This window comes from Sorex araneus, chromosome 2 (genome assembly GCF_027595985.1).
Source record: "Sorex araneus isolate mSorAra2 chromosome 2, mSorAra2.pri, whole genome shotgun sequence".
NCBI lineage: Eukaryota > Metazoa > Chordata > Mammalia > Eulipotyphla > Soricidae > Sorex > Sorex araneus.
Genome location: NC_073303.1, coordinates 39,905,015 through 39,919,130, shown reverse-complemented (window position 1 = coordinate 39,919,130; position 14,116 = coordinate 39,905,015). Strand labels below are relative to the sequence as shown.

Here is a 14,116-nt window from a genome sequence, read left to right as displayed (position 1 = left end):
TCTCCCCCGCCCTGCCTCTGCAGTGGACCCAGCTGTCTGTCTTGGCGAGGCAGGAGCGGAGCGGTCCTCCCCCCTCCCCCCGGCGGCAGTGGGGAGCCAGTCACAGGGTCTGTGTGAGCCCGGCCCTCCCCCCCGCCGGCCCTGGCAGACAGCTTAATTACCGCGGCAGCGCCTGCCTCGGCCTGCGTCCCCGGTTCCCTAAAATAATAAGGTGGCGTCACTGCCTGCCGCGCGCCTCGCCGGCCTCGGGCTCTATTGTCGGAAGCAAACAGGAACCCGGGACTCGATGTTTTTCTTCTGGAGGGGTTTGGGGTTCTATTCCCCGAGGAGGAGGGACCCTGCCCCTCAAAGGAACGGGGACTCTGAGACCCAGTGCTGGCTGCCTCGGGCCCCAGAGCAGCTCCTGTTGGCGGAGCCCGGAGCCCGGGACAGCTCCCCCGGCTGCTGTCTCGGTAGCTGCTGTCGGGCCGGTTCCGGCGCTGGGGCAGAACCTTCCAGCTCTGGCACCCGGGCCCAGTGCTGACCTTGCAGCTGCTTCTGGGAAGAAAACGCTCAACGGTGGGTCGTGCTAAAGCAAAAATGAGCAGACGGGCCGGCGACCAGCCCCGGCGAGGGCGAGGGGCTCAGCTGTGTGTGAGCTCCTGGAGATTTGGGCTGCTGGTGCCGACCCGGTTGCTCTTCCTGGGGCCAGGGTGAGACCCGGGGCCTCGTGCATGCCAGGCCAGTGTGCTCTGCCCCTCGGCGGCCTCGCTCCCGGCCATCCTAGGGACCCAGATGTTCTCTCAAACGACTGGTTGCCCTCCTGGAGCCTGCCAGGGCTGGCCACCAGGGCTGGCCACCCGGACCGTCCACGGGCCTCGGGCTGCCGGGGCGCGAGCAGCAGGAACCGGCGTAGCCTGCAGCCTTGCTGGGCACCTTGGGGAAGAAGCGTGTCGCTCTCTCCACTGCCGCGTCCCAACGTTGGGCCGTCGAGCTAGAAATGGAACCTGCAACAGGGGATGGCCCATTTAAAGCTGACCCATTTAAAACCCACGGGCTCCAGAAGCACCCGGGGTCACTTGGATTTGAGGCCTGCGAGACTCGAACCTGCAAAGGAAACTGGTCAGGGACTGGCAAGGCTGAAACCAAAGTGACAGGCATTGTTGCTGCTGGGCGAGGGGGGAGGAATCGGGGTTTAGAATGGTCGGGAACATTCTAGATCTCCAGAATGTTCCCAGGCCTCGCGTGTGTGAGGCAGGTGCTGGGGTGTAGGGTTTGCCGGCCTGCCGGTGTCCCCATTCTTGGCCCTCGCCTGGTGGACACAGCCGTCGAGGTGACCGAGTCGGTCAGGGAGATGCCAAAGGCTGCAGTGTGTGGTCTGCTGGCGGGAGGCCAGGGCTGGTCGCTGGGACCCTCCAGCCACACGAGAAATGTGTGATTCTGGGTCCCGTGACGTTTCCCAAGCCGGGAGTGCTCAGAGGATGAGATTCCGTTTCACCCGCTGTCCATGGTGGTGGTGGTGGTGGGCCTTGTTGTCAAGGGCTGGCGGCCCCGGAGGTCAGGGGAGCCGGCCCGTGTCTGCCCCATGCCTCAGTGGGTGTGCAGAGGAAGCGCTAGGTGCAGCTGGCTCCTTCTGGCCTTCTCGCGACCTCAGTGGCGCCACTGGCCCCCTGCTGCCCTGCGCTCTGCAGGGCCGGGACCGTCCAGGCTGGGTCAGAGTGATCCCCCCCACCCCTGTTGACCCTTCCCGGTCCCTGTCGTGTGGTCCCGGGGGAGGCAAGTGCGCTGTCCCCTCCCCAGGCCCGCCCGCTGCTGGTGGGGACCCGTGTGCCGCGCCTGTGCTGGACGCGGGACGCACTCGCGGGAACAGCGCCGCTGATGCGCGTTAGACGTGGAGTGGGGGCGGGGCGGGCCTCGCGCCCACGTGACCGCAGTTCCGGTCTCGACACCCAGCCAGGCGTGACCCCTGGGCGTGGCCCCACCGGGAAGAGAGAGGGCGAGACCGTGTGAAAGGCGTGTCCGTGCCCCCCACGGCGCCCGCTTGGCCCCCGAGTCCCGGCCGCTCGCCGAAGGCACCGCGCGCCCGGCCAGCCGACAGGACCGTGTGCATGTTGCGCAGTTGCCTGGTGTCCACTCCCCGCTAGGCTGATTATGGGGAAGGACAGTCCCTGACCTCCAGGGGGATCGGATGCTTAGTACATGATTAAGTGGTTCCTGGGTCAGCTGTCCTCCGTGCCCGGTGATGCCGGTGGGGGCGGGGCACGCCTTGAGCTGGATTTGCCTGCAGACATGCGCGCCGGGGAGGGGGGAGGCCGAGGGGGGAGGCCGGAGCTAGGCCCGGGCCTGGGAGGGAGCCGCCCGCAGTGCTCAGGACGGAGCTGCAGGGATCTGGTCTCGCGGACGCGGTCAGGTGGCGAGTTGCCCTTGCGAGCAGTCACGTGTGCCCCGGACATCACCGCCGTGTCCTTGCTCAGGGACAGACTTTTCTGGAAACACTGAGGCTGGACATTTCCCACGAGCCTTCGGCGTCTGTCCACGGCCGCCTCCCGGGGGTGCCTGAGCCCCGGGGAAAGCAGGCCGCTGGCTTCTGGGCGGGCTGCCCCGGGTCTGCACAGTGCTCCCGGCACCTGGAGACTCGCTCCAGCTGGGCGGGGAGGGAGAAGGGGGGAGAGGAGAGAGGGAGAGAGAGAGAGAAAGAAGGGGGAGAGGGGGAGAGAGAGAGAAGGAGGGGGGAGAGAGAGGAAGAGAAAGAGAGAGAGAGAGAGAGAGAGAGAGGGAGAGAGAAGGAGGGGGAAGAGAGAGGGAGAGGGAGAGAGAACGAGAGAAGGAGAGAGAGAGAAGGAGAGAGGGAGAGGGAGAGACCACATTTGGCTATTTTTAAACGGCCAGAGGAATCGGGAGAGAGACTCAACCCAAAGTACAAATTTTCAGTTTAATTTTAACTTTGCGCTTAGCTCACACCCAGGCTTTGGCAGGGAGCTGGGCCCCAGCTCCCGCTGCCGCCTTCCCCGTCCTTCCTTCAGCAGAGCAGACCCCGGGTGACCAGGGGCGAGCGCTGCCCATGGGAGGACTTGGGGTGCCGCCGGGCAGGGGGCCGGCCGCGTATTCGGGAGGAGGTAGAGGTTTGGGAGCCTGCTGCCGCCCTGGACCCCAGAACTGCAGCACCACAGCTCAGCATGGCCCTCTGGGAGGGGGTCCGCCGAATGCCCCCCTGCCCATCGTCACATCCCCTGGGGGCTGCTGTCTGTGGGCGGGGCGGGCCAGCAGCTCTGGGCCTCCTGGTGTGTCGTGCACCCGGGGCGCTCTCGGCTGGGCTGGCGAGGGGGCCGGGGCGGTGGGGTGCTGGGGACCCACCCCCGGGTGCCGGCATGCAGAGCGTACACTCTGACCCCACGGGTGGCCCCCGGCCCCGGCTCTCCCTTCCCCCCCCCCCCCGTCTGATTGCTTCAGACACCCCGAGCAGCGCTCAGGAGTTGGGCTTTAGGGTGCTCCCAGCTTCCTCGGGCCCAAGCCGGCCTCTCCTGCCACTCTGACCAGCGCTGCCCGTGGCTGCGGCCTCCAGGCCGGCCTGGCTGGGTTGGGTTTGTGCTTTGGTTACGAGGAAGTGTCACCAGGGTGGGGACCACGGGCGGGGGCCGTTCCCGCCCCTGCAGGAGGAGCAGCGGCCAGAGTTGCAGTGGACAGCTGGGCGACAGGGGTGCCCGGGGCCCGGGATTGCTGGGGAGTGTTTGGGGTTGTGCGTGCGCGAACACACACACACACACACACACACACACACACACACACACACAGTGGTGAGTGCTGAGGGCTCAGCAGAGACCTGGTGATCTGGATAGAGTCTTTGCTGGAGTTGACTATTGTCCCCACTGTGTGGGGAGCTGGACTGAGTCTTTGTGTCCAATCCCCAGGGCAAGGAGACCCGACTCAGGGGAACCTCCCTGAATGGCCCCCACCCCATTCCCGGCCCCTCCTGACCTGTCTCAGTTAACAGGTCTGAGCCCTCAGAAGGTGGGGGAAGCCTGTCTCTGGGGGGGGTCTAGAGACACAGACGGGGAGGGCACTGGCCTTGTACCCCACCGGCCCCGGTTCGGTCCCCGACACCCCAGACTGTCCCGGAGCCCCCCAGGAGTGATCTCGAGTGCAGAGCCAGGGGTAAGCCATGAGCTCTGCCGGGTGTGGCAGCCAGACCAGAACAGACTTGTAGGGGCCCCGAGATTGCACAGGAGATAAGGCCTTGCCTGTGATGACCCTGGTTGAGTCCCTGGCACCACACACAGACAGTCCTCGGAGCACGGCCTGCAGTGGGCCCTGCACATGGCCACGTGACCCCACCCCACCCCCAGTAAGCAAGCCCCAGACTTCTGGGCCTGGCCTGCCTCGGGCCCGATGTGGATTCCTGGTCTGTTCACATCAGACTGGACCTGGCCACGCCAGCCGTGGAGCTCGGCGTGTCTCTGTCCATGGCGTCAGTGAACTGGACGGGGCGGCCCGAGGGCGTACGTGCCACCCTCACACGGAGCTCTCGTGGATGGGAGTCTGCGGACTCTGGCTAGGTGGGGGCTGTGGGTGATGGAGGCCAGGCCGGCGGGCAGGGCAGGGTCTCCGCGCCAGAGAGGGCGGGGGGGACGCTGGGGATGGGAGGTGCGTGTGGCCGGGGGTGGGCGTCTGATCGGATGGTCGGGCTGACGCCTCTGGTTTGGGGACTCTTTCTGCTGGTTTTGCTTTATTTTGTTCTGGGCCCACACGCAGCCGTGCTCAGAGCTTCCTTCCTGGCTCCGTGTCCGGGGATCACTCCTGGTGGGCTCGGGGGTTGAACGTGGGTGGGATGCAGGCAAGGCAAATGCCCTGCCCACCGCTCTAGCGCTCTGACCTTCGGGATTCAGTTCGTGATGGAGTTTCGGAAGTTGTGGCAGACGGGTTGGGATGAGACCGTCAGCCATGCCCACGGCCGCAGGGACACCGAGTCAGCCCTTGCCTGCAGCCCCCCTACCCCTCACTGTGCAGCTCATTCACCCCCACATTTCCCTCCTCCCAGGGCTGGGAGGACCCCAGAAGCAGGAGTTTCCTAAGCAGGGGGGCTCCTTCCCTCCCTCCCCTTAGCCTCCCCTGCCACAGACCCCTTCCTCACAGCTGCTTCTTCCCTTCCTCTCCTCTGCAGGTCAAAGAGCTCGTCCTGGACAACTGTCGGTCGAATGACGGCAAAATTGAGGGTCTCACAGATGAATTTGAGGAGCTGGAGTTCTTAAGTACGATCAACGTCGGACTCAGCTCAGTCGCAAACTTACCAAAGTTAAACAAACTTAAGAAGGTGAGAGAGTGAGGGGCCGGGGGCTGGGGGGCAGGGGGGGAGTCGGTGTTGCTGGGGGGGCATGACCAGGCTGCCACACACCTGTACGCCAACCCCCGACACCTGCTTCCGTCCTGGCCAGTCAGCGGATGCCCGGGGCCTTCGTTTTCAGAGCTGTTTCTGCTTTTTTTCTCTCTCCCTGCCTCGTTTAGCTTGAACTAAGCGATAACAGAGTCTCAGGGGGCCTGGAAGTATTGGCAGAAAAGTGTCCGAACCTCACGCATCTAAATTTAAGTGGCAACAAAATTAAAGACCTCAGCACAATAGAACCGCTGGTGAGTCACGGGGGACCCCCTTGTCCCCGTCCCCGGGGGAGGCTGGGGAGGTCTGATGCCAGGGGATTCTCCTCTGGCGGGGTTTTATTTTGTTTGGTTCTGTTTTTCATTTATCTGACCTCACTTGACTCTTCCTGTGCTAGGAACGCAGACAGAACCACTTTGCTCCAGCCGTAAAGAAACGGGGCGGGGGGGGGGGCGGGGCGGGTCTTGAGCGCAGCAACTTTTCTGGGTGACAGTGGGCGGGTGGGTGGGGACAGAGCCGGGACTCATCACTTCCCGCTGACACTCCCGGGCTGTCCTGTCTTCGGGCCTGGAGTGTGGCTGCATCTGTGGCAAGGGAGGAGCCACCCAGGTTAAGCTCACCCTGGACGGGGACACGCCTCGTGTCCTTGGCGGCAGGAGTCTGGGGGCGATCATCCGTGGGGTGGGCGGCAGAGCTGCGTGGCTTGGGGACCAGCCCCTGGTGTCCAGTTCTTGCTGTGACCAGGCTCCCGGCACCCGAGGGTGTGTCTGGTTCTTTTGGGTGGTCTCTTAGAGGCCAGTGTACACCAGGGGTCGTGGTCAGAATGACACTGGGGGCTGTGGAAGGAGGGGGGTGCTCCGTGGGGAAGAAGCATGTGGACAGGAACAGAGAATTCGGGGGAGTTCAGGCACATGGTTCGCATGTGCTAGCCGTGGACACCGTGTCTCTTGAGTGCGTGAGTGCACGCACGCACACACACACACACACACACACACACACACAAGGGCTGGATAAGATAGTGCACTGGTAGATCCTTACACCCGGGGTCAATTCCCGGTGCCCCCTTTGTTCCCCCACTAAGCCCTGCGCCAGGAGTCTGAGCACAGAGCCGGGAGTAAGTCCTGAGCATTGCTGGGTGTCATCCAAAAACAAACAGAAAAAACCCTCGTATCAACTACACACTTAGAATCGGGGGAGGGGAGACCCTGTGACTGTTTTGCCAGTGTTCGTCACGTTTCCCTTTCCAGGGCGTACAGGATGAGCTCTGAGTTCATGGGGCCCTTTCCGTTTTCTTTTCTTTCTGGGTTAAGTCAGGCCTCACACTTGCAAGGCACGTGCTTTTCCACTGACTTTCATTCCTGATCCTGGATCCTAGGGTTCTGGTTTGTTTTGTTCTTTGGGGCCACACCCCGGGATGCGCAGGGGTTACTCCTGGCTCTGTGCTCAGGGATCACTCCTGGTGGTGCTCGGGGGACCATGTGGGATTCGGGGACAGAGCCTGGGTAGGCCGTGTGCCAGGGAAGCACCCTAACCACTGTACTATCTCTCCGGACTGTGACTTCTTGTCCAGAGAGTGTGTTTGTCCCTCTGGGGAGGCTGGGGGGGTGGTGTCGGCAGGTGGTCCGGGTGGCAGAAACGAAGGTGGCACTTTCCTTCCACACTCACGCCTGCCCTGTCCCTCGGTGCACGGGGCTGCTCTCTGGACCCTCTGCAGTTCCCTGCGTGCCCTGCCCTACCTCTACTGGCCGGGGTTCTGGTCCCTGGGAGTTTGTGTGTTGGGGGAGGTGAGGCCACGCCCACGGCCCCTCCTGACCGCCCAGGCCTCACAGCTGCTCAGCTCCTCTTGGCCTGATTATCAGTCAGAATGATGGGTAAACGACCAGGGCCTGGTCTGCACGTCCAAATGACCAGGGGTGCATAGGAGATCTTTCTTTCATTGGTTTTTTGGGTTTGTTTGGGATTTTGTCTGTTCTGGAACCGCACTCAGCGATGCTCACGGCTTTCTCTTGGCTCAGCTGCACTCAGGAATCACTCCTGGCGGAGCTCAGGGGACCGTCTGGGATGCTGGGATCAAACCCGGCCTGGCTGCACTAGGCAAAGTCTCCCCACTGTACTATTGCTCCGGCCCTGGCGAGATCTTTCTGAGATTTCCCATTGACTCATTCATTTCATTCATTCTGTGTTTTGGGGCCACACCTGATAATGCTCAGGGGACCAGATCCACATACGCCAAGGGTGGCTGCCTTAAGCTAACCTGGACTCTGTCCGGCCCCAGCTCTTAAGCAAAACTGAGTTCCCAGCATGGACTGTGATTTGAAGACACGTGGGGTCAAGGTGGGGTCAAGGTGGCTCTTACTTGGATTTGGTTCAGGGGTTGCACCAGGGGACCTGGAGTGCTGGGGACAGAACTAAGGCTCCCGTCCGCAAGGCGAGCACCACAGTGGCCCTGATTCTTGTTCGCTGTGTGATGCTTTTTCTCGCTGGGCCTCAGTTTCCCCAGCCACCGAAGCAGGCATCACGCAGGCTAGAACTCGTAGCCTTGACACAGAGAATCCTGGAGCAGCGCGAGGCGGCGCTCAGCTTTCCTCTTGTCCCTTAAAACACGCAGTTGGCTGACCGAATCCCACTCTGCCCTCCCCTCCTTGTCTGCAGAGCAGAGACGCTCTTGCCCCTTCCTTGGGCCATGGGGTCACTGTGCGGGCGCCGCGAGTAAGATGCTGAGCATTGCTGCCAGCCCGCTGCCGCCACCGTTCTGCTCGGGTACCGGGTCAGCCTCGTGTCCTTGTTCTGCTGCCCTCTCGGTCGTGGTCACAGGCAGCGGGACTTGGCAGTGCACCACGAGAGCCCCAGGCTGGGCTGGGGGTGTGGTTCAGCGGCAAGACACAGGCATGTCTGAGCCCCGGGTCTGATTCTCGATCCGAGGGAGGATTTCCAGACCCTCACGAAGGCAGAAGCTGTAATAGCTGAACCAGGCTTGCCCGGCCCGAGGCTGTGAGGTCAAGGCTCTCCCCCGGTCTCAGAGAATGGAGGCCCTCCCGCCTTGTGTCGGGCCCGTCTCCGTGTTCGCCACCGTCCCCTCGCCCACTCTCTCCCCCGTGCCCGGGCTCCCCATGCTGCCCGGGGCCACTTACTTATGGACCCGTCTGTTTGTGTTGGCAGAAAAAGTTAGAAAACCTCAAGAGCTTAGACCTGTTCAATTGCGAGGTGACCAACCTGAACGATTACCGAGAAAACGTCTTCAAGCTCCTCCCGCAGCTCACGTACCTGGACGGCTACGACCGCGACGACAAGGAGGCGTCGGACTCGGACGCCGAGGGCTACGTGGAGGAGGGCTTGGAGGACGACGAGGAGGACGAGGATGGTGCGTGGCTGGGAGGGGAGGGGGCGGGGCCGAGAGGGGCATCCACCGTGCCTTGGTCTCCCTCTCGAGCACCCCAGAGAACAAACCTGTAGCCTTGGCCTCCCTCCCTCCCCTCCTTCCCTCCCTCCCTCCCACCCCCAGGCCTCACTGCCACATGGGCCTCGAGTCCCAAGCCCCGAGAGGCGGCTGAGGTGCCACCGTCACTGTTCTCTGGGACGGGACCCTTCGGTGGAGGTAGAGGGGGTGCCTGAAGCGGGCAGAGGAAGTAGGTCACGAGCCAGCGAGGTTGTGGGGCCCCCTGGTGGCTGCCACCCCAGAGCCACAGGCCGGGACTGGTAGGGTGCAGCCCGGAGCCCGGGGCGCCCCAGGAAGGGGGACCCCAGCACCGCGTTTGGGGTGTGCAGGAAGGAGGACGCGGAGAAAGGGGAGCGCGCGTCCTGTCTCACCCCCGTGCTGCAGCACGTCGCTGCCAGTCGGATACAGGGTTTCCTGCCTTCACCCCCACGCCACACGCCCCACGCCGTGCCGGTGACAGTCTCAGGCCCTGAGACCTGGTTCCTGGCCTCGCCATGGCTGGTGCTACCTGTGACCTCAAACAAGCCCCGTGGCCCCCGTGTCTCTGCTGTCCCTCCCCCTGCTCAGCGGCTCCTTCCCCTGGGCTCCAGCAGGCCGGGAGAGTTGGTCTCCCAGTCATCTTCGGGGATTCCTGTGGCCCCGGGCCTGGGTGGGTGTGGAGGAAGCCCAAAGGCCCCGCACAGAGGGTGCTGCCACCCTCCCCTCTCGTGCCCGGTGCCGGGAGGGGGCTGCCCACTCACCACTGGTCCTGTGCTTGTCCCCGGTCCCCCTGCAGAAGAGGAATATGACGAGGACGCCCAGCTAGTGGAAGACGAGGAGGATGAGGATGAGGAGGAAGAAGGTGAAGAGGAGGATGTGAGTGGCGAGGAGGAGGTAAGAGGCCGCATTGGGAGAAGAACTCCCTCCCTCCACTTCGGTGCTCCCTGAGTGCTCCCTCCACTCTCCGTGCTCCCTGAGTGCTCCTCACTTGCTGCCCCAGGGCCTGTGCCCTCACAACCTGGTGCCCGGGTCTGGGAAGTCAGAAATATTTAGGCCCTTTTTGTTGGGCTGCTCTGGGGGTCTTGCAGCCAGCCTGGGGTGTGGGAGAAGGGTTCTGGAGGCCAGCAAGGAAGAGGGTACTTGTGTCCTTTCTGCAAGCCTCTGAACCTCATTTCTTCGTTGGTCTCTGGGCAAGCGCCCTCCCTGTACTGTGGCTTCACCCGCGCTCTCTTTATTTTTTAATTTAATTTATTTATTTTATTATTTTTGGGGGGTCACACCTGGTAATGCACAGGGGTTACTCCTGGTTCATGCACTCAGGAATTACTCCTGGCAGTGCTTGGGGGACCGTATGGGATGCTGGGAATTGAACCCGGGTTGGCCACATGCAAGGCAAACGCCCTACCCGCTGTGCCATCTCTCCAGCCCCCCTCCCTCATTTCTTTAGTGTTCTTTCTGTCTGGGGTGGGGGCATGCCGCCCTTTGAGGCGTGCTCTCTCCTGAGCTGAAAACAGGTCCTGAGCCTCGTCTCTGGGTTTTCAGAAAATGTGTTCGCGCGCATTTCTCGTCCCCGTTTGCTGAGCGTGCGATCTTAGGCGGTGGTGTCTGTCGGCCCCAGGGCAGGGCGTGCGCTCCGCCTCCCGGGGGTGTCGGGGGCCTGTTCTGCACACCCCCAGTGTGGCCCCCCTCCAGCCCCACACACAAGAGGTGAAGCTGTGCGCGATCAGGGACGCCTCGGGCTGTGGGCTCGGTGCTCGGGCTGCACAGCTGGCTGGGGCTGCCTCCCGCATCCCCTCAGCCCTGGGAGGGCCGGAGAGCAGGACAGGCCGGCGCTGATGGAACAGGCATCACTGGCCTCTCTTACTCCTTCCCCTGTCCGGTGAGGGTCATCTCACAGCTGGTGGTGACAGGTGTCGGTGCATTTTGAAGCGGTTAAGTGGTCACTTGTAAGCAGGATGCTTCCAGAGGGTCTGACCACTCGTCCTGTGTCCCCTCCCCGCCGCCCCGCCAGGCTGGCCCTGAGCTCGGGCCCACGGGCATCCGTCCTGATGCTTCCCAGCACTCGTTCTCCGTGACTCGGATTCTGGACAACTCTTGGTAGCTGCGTGTTAGTCAGACCTTTGAAGTGCTCCAGGGTGTCAGGAGAGGCAGACGGTGTGGCTGGGCCGTGGGGCCCCACGGCTTCATGGGAGAGGCCTGTGCTCGGTCCCCAGCGCTGCCCGGACCCAGGCCGAGTGAACAGAAGCAAACCCAGACGTTCCTTTTGGACTGGGGAGGGCCCGAGGACCGGGGCCTGCTGGCCCGAGGAGCCCCGCTCTGACCCAGTGGCCTGTGGCCCCCTGAGTCTGGCCTGAAGTAGGTCCGCTGACTTCCCCAGCCCTGGCAGGTGTAGCCCTGAGGCGGGGCAGTGGCAGGGCCCCATGTGTGTCTGCCGCCCCCCATTTTCTGTTCCTTGGTGGAGGCTGCACCCCTGTCTGTTGGCCCCTCAGACGACTGCTCCCATGGGCCCATCCAGAACATGCGGACGCTGGAAGTGCTTCAAGCCTCACGTCCAGCTGTCCTGCTGTCTAGCTGTCCTTGTCTCCCTGGGTCAAGGCTGATCGGGCTCCTCCCTGAAAGATTGTAGGTGTTTAGGGGCTGGAGCAATAGGACAGTGGGGAGAGAGCTTGCCTTGCACATGGCCAACCTGGGTTCAATCCCCGGCATCCCATGTGGTCCCCTGAGCCTGCCAGGAGTGATTCCTGGGCACAGAGCCAGGAAGGAAGCCCTGAATACCACTGGGTGGGACACCCCCCCAAAAAAAACAAGACACACAGAATAATCCCCCAAAAGCAAAATATTGTAGCTACTTTAAAAGTAAGGAGTTAGCAAGAGGCTGTTCCTCAGAACAGGGCAGTGGGGCAGTAAGTTGTATTGGCTAATGGATTTCCACCTTGTTTTGGTCATCTCACTGACCAGTGGCAGATTTCTAGAGCAGACACACACACACACACACACACACACACACACACACACACACACACACACACACACACACACACACACACACACACAGAGTCTTAGCACACAGACTATCAAGGGAATATTTGGTGACCTTGAGAAGGTCTTTTCCCTTGTCAATAAAGAGGTCTGTCATCAAGTTCTCCCAATGATGCGGATGCTCGCTGAGTGTGACCTTCAGGGGCTGCCCAGCCGTGTCCTTAATCTGGGACGATCGTGGCCCCGGCCCCTCTCCTGCCCTGCCCAGCTAGTCCAAGTGTTGGGGAGGGTGAAGGGGCTGGGCTGGGCGAGGTTGGACTGGTCCCCAGAATCTGGATGTTTGGGAGCTTGGGCTTGGGTCCTCCCCTGAAGCCAGAGTGGCCCCTGCTGGACACGCCGGGGACGGGATCTCCTCGGAACATTCGCCCTGGGAAGCGTCCCGAGTTCCCGGGATTGCCGCTGCGCCTGGGAAAAAGGGCTTCAGACTGTTCATCGGCTCCTGCAAAAGGGCCTTTGACCGAGGCTCCTGCCTTGCGTCCATCAGGCCGGGCAGCTGCCGTGGGCTCTAGGTGACCTTCTGCGTGTCCTTGATGTCCATCTGCCTCTTCTCTCCTAGGAAGAGGAGGAAGGCTATAACGACGGGGAAGTAGATGACGAGGAAGAGGAAGAAGAAGGACCTGGTGGTATGAAACCTTTATTACTCTCCCTCCCTTCGGTAGCGGTTAGACGGTGGCCCTGGGCCCGAGCTGCACATCCCTCTGGCTGCCGGGCCTTGCACGCACGGTGCCCCTGGGTGCTGGGAGGGCAGCGTCCGGCCACCGTGGGCCCCTCAGGCAGTGGGGGCCGCCGAGAGCCCCTGGGCCTCACTGTCTGTGCCTTCCTCTTGCAGAAGGAGAGAAGACGCAGAAGCGGAAACGAGAACCGGAAGACGAGGGTGAAGAAGATGACTAAGTGGAATAACCTATTTTGAAAAACAAACAAACAAAAATTCCTATTGTGATTTGACTGTTTTTACCCCGTCACCCCTCCCCCCCAAATCCCGCCCCCCGAAACTTATTTTTTTCTGATTGTAATGTTGCTGTGGGAACCAGAGGGGAAAAGTGTACTGGGGGTTGTGGGGGGAGGGGGGAGGGGGTGGAATAAAATACTATTTTTACTGCCACTCTTTATTTTTTTTCCCCCCCTCTCCCCCGACCTTCCTCTCCTTTTTCTTTGTGTCTGGTTTGGTCCCGGTACACGGCAAGAGCTGAGGAACGCCTCTGGCATGCGCCACGTGCTCCCCCTCTCAGGGGCCGCTCGCGAGGGCCCCAATATCTCTTGGTGTTGTCCGAGTCTCCGGAGAGCATGGGGAGGCCCTGGCTGGCCCCGGTTTGGTTTCCTAGAGCCCAGGAGGGGCTGAGCTCCAGCCTCGACCTACCTCTTGTCCTGGGCCCCCGATCTCTGCGGCCTGCGGCCCCCGGCGCTCTGGTTTGTAAATAGCGACCTCAAGGCACTGGTGTGTGTGTCTGGGGCGGGGGTCCCCATCTCCCGCCCCTTCCCGGTCACAGATGGTGGTGGCCCCTCTCTCCTGAGAGATGCGTCACCCCTGGAGCTGTGGGCCAGAGAGCAGGCCTGGGCGGGCCCCCGGCTCTGGGGCGAGTGCGTTTGGCAATTCCTTTCCCAGGGAAGGAGTAAACCTCGGACACAGCCTCTTTGGGAAATCTCGAAAGCGCCGTCCTCTTGGTTCTGGGAAAGATGAGCGCCCTCGGGGCCCCACGGTGCCCAGGTAGCCCGTCCCCCTGTGCTCCGTGCTCGGCTCCCGCTGACAAGCTCCCGCGTGGGCAGGCGGCGCTTCCCAAGGTTGGCGGGGGGCTCTTTTTCATACACCCGAGCACAGGGGGGCGGGAAGGGGGAGATAAGCGCAAAATTGTATTTTCTTACTGAGTGGGAATCCCGAAATGACTGCAAACTCCCGGCGAGCGTGCTGGTCGGTGTCCGTCGGTCCGGATCCCCTGGGGAGCTGCGCGCGGACTCCCGCCACCCCGACTCGTCTGTGTAAAGCGGCGCCTGCACCAGGTCTTCTCCGCCCCCCTCAGAAGAGCCAAACTTTGAGTTTTATGTCTGTTTGTCATTGATAAATTTCAATAAATCTTTTTATACAAGTTTTTGGGGGATGGCTTCTTTCCTGGGGGACCGGAGAGACTCCCCGTCTCCGGGCTAATAAAAGGAGGTTCCTGAGCAAGAGAAACAGCAGCGAGCAGGTAAGGCCCTTGCAGGCAGCTGACTCGGGTTCAATCCCGGCACCCCATAGGGTCCCCTGAGCCCCACCAGGAGTGAGCCAGGAGTAAGTCCTGAGCACGGCCAGGTGTACCCCCCTCTCCAAAGAAGAGGTGTCT

The 14,116-nt window shown here is 62.2% G+C and overlaps 1 protein-coding gene across 2 annotated transcripts in view; it reads left to right on the top strand.

Moving 5' to 3' along the window:
- ANP32A (acidic nuclear phosphoprotein 32 family member A) overlaps nt 1–13,884 on the top strand; it is a 36,913-nt gene extending 23,029 nt beyond the window's left edge. For both annotated transcript variants that reach the window (XM_055125358.1, XM_055125357.1), the window contains exons 2-7: nt 5,138–5,287; nt 5,479–5,601; nt 8,507–8,708; nt 9,559–9,656; nt 12,358–12,424; nt 12,631–13,884. In XM_055125358.1, coding sequence (XP_054981333.1) covers nt 5,138–5,287; nt 5,479–5,601; nt 8,507–8,708; nt 9,559–9,656; nt 12,358–12,424; nt 12,631–12,692 — 702 coding nt within the window. In that variant the 3' untranslated portion in view covers nt 12,693–13,884. The remainder of the gene's footprint in view (nt 1–5,137; nt 5,288–5,478; nt 5,602–8,506; nt 8,709–9,558; nt 9,657–12,357; nt 12,425–12,630) is intronic.
- Nucleotides 13,885–14,116: the final 232 nt, after the last annotated feature.